Here is a 9,995-nt window from a genome sequence, read left to right on the forward strand (position 1 = left end):
CCTTGCTCCACATTCTTGGTCTTCCCATAACCTTTACTGCCATTGCCACAGAAGCCTGAAGAAGAATCTTCCACTCCACTTATCAGCGACAGGGCAAGGTGGAGAATGAGGGGTCTCTTGTGACCATTAATAACAAGGTGGGTGGTTGTGACTGGTGTCGTGAGACACAGAGGAACCACTGATCAAAGTAATTAGCCAACACACACACCAACATCATGTGCAGGTCAGATGGTTTTATCCATCAAGTCTATTGTTTTTATCCATCAAGTCTATTGTAAAACGATAGCCACCAGACTTAACAGGTATTGATTCTGGTGAATCGTAACGTGCACACACATCTGGTAATTGACCACGCAGCTTGCTTTCTGTTCCCATGTCAAGGTACCGGACAGGAACTTCTAACCTAAGTTCTACCAACCTGAACAATTTATGCAAGAATGATTCTTTTTCTTAGAGAGCATTGCACGTTTGTTTTTTTGTTTTTTGTTTTTTTATGCATTTCATGTTCACTGGCCACCAGATGGGTGAATGGCTGCCCTGTGCAGACACAGCAATGCCAAGGTCCAACGTGGTGACAGAATAACCCTGGTGCCGTCTCTCGGTCGAGTTGCCCAATTGGCTGCTAGAACCGATTGCCATTGTGGTTGGGGGTCTTCAGCTCACCACTATGTCTCACGTGTAATAAAACAAAGCATTGTTATTTCTGCCCCGGCAGCTATAAATCAAGATATTAAAACTGCTCTACAGCCAATACTGAGAAATAAACACAGCAATGAAGCAGGCTGGGATCTGGGGGGTTGGGGGTCCCATGGGAACCCGAGATCAAATCAGGCCACAGTGGAGAGAAGAAATGAATCTTGGGTTTCTCTAATGAGAAAACATGTTTACTCAGAAGTTTCCACACTATAACTCAGGTCCTTTATGTAGGAAAAAAAAAAGAGGTATAAAACTGAAAAGCACATAGGAGTGCAGTGGTTCTAATTATCTTCGTACTTCGCTCCCGTCTTAGGACATCATCACCGAAACCTTCCCGTCGCCCTGACGTTCGTGCAGTGAATGGAGGTTTCACGAGGAACATCAGCGCTGGACTCGATGTTAGAAAAAGACATTGAGGGGAGGGTCTCCCACGACATCGCCCACGTCACCCGCCTGGCTCCTCGGGAAGCTCCCCGCCTACTGGACGCCCTAGTCTCAGCCTAACACGACCCTCACCGAGGTCCCCTGAGGATGCAGAGGGCACCAGGGACCCTGAGGTCATCGATCCTCCCTGGGAGCCATACCGCCACTGTAGTTCTGCAGAAGTGGCCGGCAATTTGACAATTTGCCTAATATAAGAAAAAAACTATAAACTTTCATTGTATTTGCACACAGCAGATGCCAAGAATTGGTCAAATTCTGTGTAAAATAAAGCTCAAAACCATTTCCTGGTTCCTTGTTTCAATAATAAAAGAGTCAAGACTCACATCAATCAAAATTGGTAATTAAAGAGCTAGAATCTTTCTTTTAAAAAAAATTTTTTTATGTTGTTATTTATTTTTGAGAAAGAGAGACAGAGCGTGAGCAGGGGAGGGGCAGAGAGAGAGGGAGACACAGAATCCGAAGACAGGCTCCAGGCTCTGAGCTGTCAGCACAGAGCCTGATGCGGGGCTCGAGCCCATGAACCGTGAGATCATGACCTGAGGTGAAGCCAGATGCTTAACCGACTGAGCCACCTACGTGGCTTGAATCTTTTTCTATCACCCATTATACAGTCTGGAGAAGCTGGCTACAAAATGACCCATTTTACAGAAACTTCTTCACAAGATAAAAGGCAAATGTTTTTCCCAGCATCGTGCTTAAGGGTAGGTCAGGTGGTGGCTTTTGTTCAGATTTATGACCTGTAAGCCAGCAATTTCCATACAAATTTAAGAGTTCTCCTCCTAAGAAGGGCTCTTGTTGGGATGAGCACTGGGTACAGGGAAGTGATAAATACCTGTGCTCACTCCTGAAGCCAATACTACAGTGTATATGAACTACCTTGAATTTAAATAAATAAATGTTTTAAAAAGTAAAATAGACTTTTTATTAAAAAAAAAAAAAAGAGTTCTAGTCCTACAGAAGAGAAGACCCGCTTGGGACTAGAAAAACCAAAATGTTACAAGAAACAGATGCGGTTCTAGGAAGAAAGACTATTTGATTTTTTTTAATATATATTTTTTAATTTTTTTAATGCTCATTTATTTTTGAGAGAGAGAGAGAGCACATGCGCAAGGAAAGGGAGAGGCAGAGAGAGAGGGAGACACAGAATCTGAAGCAGGCTCCAGGCTCTGAGCTGTCAGCACAGAGCCCGATATAGGGCTCAAACCCACGAACTACAAGATCATGACCTGAACCGATGTTCAACTCTCAATCTGACTGAGCTGCCCACATGCCCCTTTAAGTATTTTTTAATGTTTATTTATTTTTGCGGAGGGGCAGAGAGACAGGGAGACAAAGAATCCCAAGCAAGTTCCAGGCTCTAAGCAGTCAGCAGAGAGCCCAACGCGGGGCTGGGACCCACGAACTACAAGATCATGACCTGAGCCGAAGTCAGATGCCTAACTGACTGAGCCACCCAGGCGCCCCAAGACTACTTCATTTTTAAGAGCAGGTGTGTGCTTCTTCTTTGTCCGGTGACATTTATGTCAGTCAATCAGCCGGAGCGGACGTGGCCTGCCCGTTTAAACGGACCATTCGGAGGGGTGCACAGCACAATTTAAATCCCCAGAACTTAGTATCGTGGATGAACCTGTGATAATCTCAAGACCCTAATCTGAACATTTCTCTCCCTAACTGCTCTGTACAAACACACATGCAGACCCAACCCTCTCACTTTCTGCGGTTAACCGTCTGCAGGAGAGGTGATGCGCGCCGCCCAAGGGGAATCTGTGGCCGCACAGCCCACTTCACCCGCTCCCCAAACCCCACAGACCTCCCCAAGCCCAGTTTCCAAACAATACACACACTGGCTCCCGCCCCACTCCCCCAAATCACACATGGTCTGAGAGCATTTCTAGAAGACTCTGCAGCATCCAAAGGGATCTCTCAGTAATTCAGTGAGGATCTGAGGATCGGTATGCCTTTTTTGTCCCCTCCCAAAATCCAGCCCTTTGCTGGGAAGTTAGAGGAACCTGCATTCCATATGGAGGTGATCTCGCTCACGTTTTCAGGGCTTCCTTTCACAGTCTCAACTGCTGCATTTAAAAACGGCTTTCTATAAATAGGACTGCTTGCTCACTCTTAAATCTTACTCACTGTTGTCTGCGTAAAAATAACTTAAATAGGGATGCGGGCAAGATTTATTAATCTCTATGATTCTGCCTCATGGCGCAGGAGATCCTTACTTCCTCTTATCTGGACAAATATCTTGTCAACCCCATTTCCCTCCTCTCTGCTGACCTAGGATATATATTTACATAATCGGGGGGGGGGGGGGGCCTAAGGCCAAAACCTCATCCACTTGAATGATTCTTTTTAAATACTGTAATTACTGGTCAACACAGAACAAATACAGATTTCCCAATATCAAACGAGAATAAATATTGTATGCGATCACACCTAACATGATTCTTCTGTTTGAACAGAAGTTGAAATTTCAATAATGAATAAATCGTATTCCTTTCATGATACTTTGATGAGAGAACCAAGTGCTGGAAAATGAGAAGAAGAAAAAAGGAGATAACACTGAGAATCTCCTAAATCAATAGGATATGTAAGAAAATAATAATGTGATTTTTTAAGTCAATGAAGGCCTAAGACACTGAGCTTTGCTTTGATGTCCTGGGTGGCCCTTTGATGAAGATATGAATTCCCAAGAATCCCGGGGGTAATTTCTGTGTGGATTTGAGGTTTCTGCCCAACTTTCAGAAAGCAACAGGGCAGTAAACACTGTACAAGATTTCTGAATCGTGCACTTAGCACTGTCCACTTGAGAACAAGGGGACTGATGTGTCGGTGACCTTCCCTTTCTGTAACATTTGACCCGCTCTGCATCAGGAAGAGCCTCAAACAGCTGGATCACCATAAGGACCCCGTGATGGAGTCCCCCCTCCCACTCCAAGTGTGAATCCATTTTGGTAAAGAGAACAAGATGCCCCAGAAGCATTCCTAGCAAATGAACACTTCTTCCACCATTGAGGTCCATGTGTCTGAACGAGATGGGAGCCAAGGAATCCACACGCTTGGGTACCTTTCTCCGGGTGGTTTAGAGACTGGGGCCCAGAAGGAGCAAAGGAAGGGTGAGGTGGGGACAGAGAGAAGGGTGGAGAGTGAAGAGAGGCAGGGCGGACAGGGAGGGGGGAGGTGAGCAGGGCTCCGTCCATCCTCTGGACCTTCTTCCAGTCACCCAACATCTATGTCCACCTACTCTGTGCACACGCTTGGCCCAGGATGTCTCAGGAAAACACTGGCGCACTGCATGAGTCTCTCCTGTGGACCTTACTTTCTAGAGAAGGGACAGTCACTAGCCAGGTAAGCAGCAAAGAAATAAAGTTACCTGCTGCCTAGGCACCGTGGAGGGAACGCCCAAGGTTCTCTGAAAAATGTTGGGACCTAACCTGGGGGAGGTCTGAATCCAGCCAGGCCCAACATCCCGGCCAGAAGTGCTATCTAACCTCAGGACCGGAAGCGGAAACCATCATCCACCTGCCCCACCGCACTTCCTTCTAGCACCTTCCTGGAAGGTGTCACCCGCAGAAGGCACCCTGTGGGGGGCACCCAGAGCTGGGTCCATGTGGGGCTGCTGGAATCTTCCATTCCCACTGTCTTATCTTAACCCAGAAACTCGGGGAGGGAAATATAACTCCGAATTTTCTATCTTCAAAACATTAAAACACAAAGATGGGGGCGGGGTGGGGGACACGCTGGGCATTTCTGTGCCCTGCTGTCTGGGAGGTGAAGAGTTAATCCTGGTGCAGGTAACAGGTGCTGCTCAATTTGCGGGGGGGGGGGGGGGGGGGGGGGGGGGGGGGGCTCCGGGCCAAGGGGCCCCCGAGCAGCAGGGCAGTGAGGCAGCTGGACTGCAGAGGAGGGGGAGCGGCAGCATCACCCCTGTCACCAGCAGCAGGAGGAGAAGCGAGCAGGGCCTCCTGGAATGACATTGGAAGGTCAGCCAATCAGGCGCGGGGCTGCTCCTGGAGCCGCCACCTCCAGGAGGAGACGCACACGCGCCAGGGCCGGGCTCCCCCCCGCCAGTTTGGAAGGGGCTATGCAAATGCACCTTCCCTTCCCGGGCACCTTCTAGGTTTCCGGAGAGTGCCGCGAACGAACGCGGTCGTCCTTTGTAAAATGGGCAACAGACACAGCCGGACGCCGCCCGCCCTCCTCGGCCTGCGCACCGCTCCCGGGCGGGCCCCGAGGGTCCGGGCACTGGGACTGCAGGGACCGTGGGGTGGAGGGCCTCCGACCGCCACGCGCCCGGCCCCGCTTCCCCTGAGGCGGCCGTGGAGCCCTGGAGCCCGCTCTGCCGAGATGGGCTGGCTGCAGCAGTCTGGTGAGGTTTGCCGCCCACTAGTGTCCTGTGGCAGGGACACAATTGACATGCAGGTACCACCACCTCTCTACCTCCCGGGCCTGCCTGCGAGGGAGCCAGTCACCGGAGCCGGCGAGCACGACAGCCAAGAACATGCCCGGACGCTGGTCTGCGGGAGAGAAACGCCCAGGGCCCGGCAGGCTCTGGCCCGCGCGCCCCGCGCCCCGCGCGCGCTGTGGCTGCCCTCCTAACCTGATGCTAGAGTCTCGTTTCCCTGCCTCTGCATCACTTAGGAGGTGCATTCGTAACCTCGCCCCGAGAATCCGGCTAATTTTGTGAATTTCGGACGCCATCGATTTGGTAAATGGATCCACTGAGAAAGCCATTCTTTAATTTGTCAGACATAAATTTCTAGTCTCCTGCTGTGTTCATAGATCTCTCCTTTTTAAATGACCTTTTCTCTCTCTCTCTCTCTCTCTCTCTCTCTCTCTCTCTCTCCCGGCCCCTTTTACATCCGAGTTTCCATCCACATTGCATTCAGTCTCTTCAGGAAATCCTCACTGCATCTCAATGAAAGAACACTGACAGCAATGTGGGGGCCTAGGAATTAGGGATGGGGGGGTCAACATTATTTCCCCTGCCAGCACTGCTGTCTGTGGTACCCTCTTCTGCCCAGTGGGCCCCTGATTCCCCCGGGGGCAGCAATGAACTGTGGTCTCACCAAAGTGGCATCCGGGAGAGAGTCAGGGAGAGAAGGATGGGCTGGCATTTATTAAAGGTCTGCCTGGCATTTTGTTTTCCTATGGAGGGCACCTGGCAGGGGCACCCTGCTCAAGAAACCCAGAGATTTTAGAGGAGCTCTGAAATTCTGAGATAGGATTTGAATCTGCTTCCTACAAACAGGGGAAGGACAGGGGGACCGGAGGCCCTGAAATTATTCACCAAACGACACTGTTTGCTTACGTGTCTTTACATCAATAAAATAAAAGTCATTTTACAAGGTCTCAGGGTGCATTTGTACTCACAAAGTCCTGCTCCTAAATTTAAATAAAAAGCCCCGTTTGCAGTACGTAACATCCTGTCGAGAGGGGTCTGCGATGCCCACAAGGGGTGGACACCCTACTTTCCTTCTGAGGAGCAGCACCTGTCTCTCTCCCTTCCTCTAATCTCCTGAGCTCTGTGGAAACAGCCACGCCGCAAAGGTCAAGATCCCACGGCTCAGGAAAAGATGTCGGGACACATGTGTACATAAAAAGAGACACAAAGATACTAGCCAAAAATATATTATAGGCAATAAACATGCGTACCCTTCCTTATTCAGCTTATTCAGAGCACTGCTCCTGCTTTTAACAAGCATCTTACACTAGAATGTTCTCCGTGGGGTTAAAACCAAGAGACATTGTGGCCAAACACAATGCAGTATGATCGTGTCCTGAGGAGACAGGCAGGGACGTGTGTGTGGACGTGTGTGTGGATGGGTGTCCGTGCACACACACGGACCCTGTTCGCTCGCACTGTAACAAGGTCCCCAGTGAGTATTTCCAGAACGGCGCAGAGCAAGTTGACTGCTTGAAGCATGATGACAGCACCTGATCAGGTGAGGTAATTCATTCAAGCATTTAACCCATGAAGGGACGGCTCACTCTTCCTCTTTTTCACCCAAAATTCTGTCTGCAGCTGGTCCAGCACTAAGAAATACACGTGCACCCCATTACATCAGCGGGAAAAATGCTATTGTCTATACTGTTAAAATGCATGTGGGGTCCTTAGGTTGTGAGCACCCCAGAATATCAGACTGCATCATCCTTTGCAAATAGATTTGTTGTTTAAATCATGTCAGACATTTTGCTGTTTGAGGCCTAGCGGGAATCAGCTCAGGAATTAGAATGCATAGGTCTTTTATATCACACATTCAGGAATTTTTCAGAATTAGGGTAGACCAAACTAGGATAGTTGTTGGAAAAAATTTTTTTTCTTTTTTTTTGAGGTCTCATTCAGATAAGACGGGAAGGAACCATTTAATTTCACATTTTTGAAATGTGGCCCCACGAACAGATAGCATTCCAATTTGGACTCTTACTCTATTTTCACATGACCATATATTTTATGATCCTTTTTGCAAAGTATCCATTGAACATCATTCACTGAGAAACTCTTTAAAGCTAATTCCCTCCCTCCCCCCTGAATGAAAGAGCCCAGAGCTCTACAGTCAGGGCTTTTTTTTTTTTTTTTTAATGCTTGGTCATAAAAAGAGAGGGCCATTATTATATAAGAGAGGTCACAGCCTTCCGATAGATAGCATCAGACCACATACTGCCATGTCTAATGTTCATTTGCACGCACACCCTTATACTGTGAAATCTACCTGTGTCCATTACAGCACCAATAAGGTGATTTCCAATCAACTCTAAAGGTCTTGAAAAAGGTGAAGAAGATAATGCTCAGAACCCACATACATGTCTTTGCATAGATTTGCCTTGTAGAATGTTTGAGGTTTTACACGACTATCTGTGATTCTCTTAGGATCTTTTTAGTATGAAAATTGATTTTTTTTTAGTCACACGCATTTACAACATCCCTGCATCAGAAACTGTACCAGAAATTCTTCCACACTATTTCTGTCACCTCTAACTGGAAAACTGTGAAACGGGACTGATGGACCCTCAGAAGCGCAGAGTGTTCTGTCCTCCTGAAACACGTACTTCCCAACAGGATGGGAATTTCATTTCCCCCTATGATCCCAGCCTTTCCCAGGAGTCCAGAGAGGTCGGCCCTGACAGGTGTGACAGGCAGTCAAGGCTCTGAGGCCCAGGGACTCGCATGTGAGCATTTTTACGGCTTCTCCTGCTTCACATTAGCAGAGCAGCATCAAGGGCCGACTTCCCTGATGCATCAGCACACGTTAGCTACAGCAGATCTCTCCCCCAAGGTAAATTCCCACGAGGCTGCAGAAGAGGTAGAGTGCCCTCTGGGAAAGATGGGGTCATGTCAGAACTTGTTGCAATTCTCTCCTGCTGGGAAACCTCCAAATGAAAGTTGTGCACGCTTCGCTGTCGGTTATATTAGAGAGCAAAGCGTCGTTTCCATGTTAATTTCAGGAGCACCTTCTTCTCTACCTGTTCTCAGCCACCTTTTTTTTTAATTTTACAAAGTTTGTATGTTTCCTCTGGCCTGTCAGTGTGATGATTTAGATACTACCTAGATAGCACCGAAAACGCACCCCGATGCAGCTCCCCTGTGCCTCTTCCAAGAAAATCTGAAAGCCTCCTCTTGGCTTCTGGTATTTTCTAACAAGGGCGAGATTTCTTCCCTCCTACCCCCCCCCCGCCCCCCCCCCTCCCCTCCCTCCCTCTCTCTCTCTCTCTCTCTCTCTCTCTCTCTCACTCTCTCCTGGGTAAAGGATTCTGCTTAATGGTTTAATTTTCACTGTCAGCAAGTCATACATTTGATGCAGCTTTGTGATCCTAAATTTGAAAGGGGAATTTAAGCTGTAGCTACTCCCGGGCAATACCAAATGAGGACAATTTTCCTCAGTTCCCAAATGAGAGGAAGCCGTTCATACATGTAAGTTCATATTTACACAGTGACAGGCAGACTAAGGTGCAGGCACACTTACTAATTGCGTCTGACTCGCAGGAGCAATAGCTTTTCGAATCCCCAGGAAGAAAGCATTTCAGGACGTAATATTGATGGGTGCGAGGAAAGGACTGCTCTTTACAAAATCCACTGATGGCATTTTTACAACTGTACAGGTGTTCTTAAAAATTTGTCAACATCTCAGATGATGTAATGCTTATGAGTGCATAATTTTACATAAATGACTGTGGGGAAAATGTAGTACCAAGGTGGTGGGGGGGAGGACAGATCATCCTCATAGGCTTCACTGCTGCCGAGATGAATTGTAGCAGATTTAAAGCACATGTTTTAAGAGCTCAAAAGGCTTTGGATGTGAAGCCAAACGTTCTTAATTGACCCTCCGCCTGCCCGCACTTGGAATGTCGTGTCCCTCGGAGGTTGTAATGTGTCAAGTGGCGATCTTCTCGTCTCTCCTCCTCTCGCCAAACCTGGTTTATTCTGAATGAGGTAACTATCTAGTACCGGAGTTAGCTCGGGGCTGTCACTTTGCTAGGTAAGCTCCTTCAGATGATTACAGAGCAATTTTTCCCCGGGCCTCTCTACATTGCCTCCTCTCCTCCCAAAAGAAATAAAAATCATATTTAAAAAAGAAAGAAAGAAAGAAACGCATGACAGTTTTAAGCACAGATGAGGAGGAGAAGGAGGGAAAGACCCCCCCCCATGCATCCAAGGCCCCCCACACTCCGGTCAATACGAGCAATGAAACTGACCACAAACCGAAAGGCTCACCATTCGCGAAGCTCTGGAACAAGGAGAGAGCCAGTATCCACATGCCCCTGCTGCTCCCCGGCCTCCCGCGAGCGACGCGCCGGCCTCGCCCCCCGCGCTCCGCCCGGCTCCGCTCGCTCGCCACCTGCCCGGGGGCCGCCGC

At 48.4% G+C, this 9,995-nt stretch overlaps 1 protein-coding gene across 1 annotated transcript in view; it reads right to left on the reverse strand.

Annotated features, from left to right (window-relative positions):
* DSCAM (DS cell adhesion molecule) overlaps positions 1-9,907 on the reverse strand; it is a 680,888-nt gene extending 670,981 nt beyond the window's left edge. Inside the window, exon 1 of the mRNA XM_029938933.1 lies at positions 9,854-9,907. Coding sequence (XP_029794793.1) covers positions 9,854-9,896 — 43 coding nt within the window. The 5' untranslated portion in view covers positions 9,897-9,907. The remainder of the gene's footprint in view (positions 1-9,853) is intronic.
* Between the last annotated feature and the right edge of the window lie 88 nt (positions 9,908-9,995).

The sequence above is a fragment of the Suricata suricatta genome, chromosome 5, assembly GCF_006229205.1.
Source record: "Suricata suricatta isolate VVHF042 chromosome 5, meerkat_22Aug2017_6uvM2_HiC, whole genome shotgun sequence".
In the NCBI taxonomy this organism is placed as follows: domain Eukaryota; kingdom Metazoa; phylum Chordata; class Mammalia; order Carnivora; family Herpestidae; genus Suricata; species Suricata suricatta.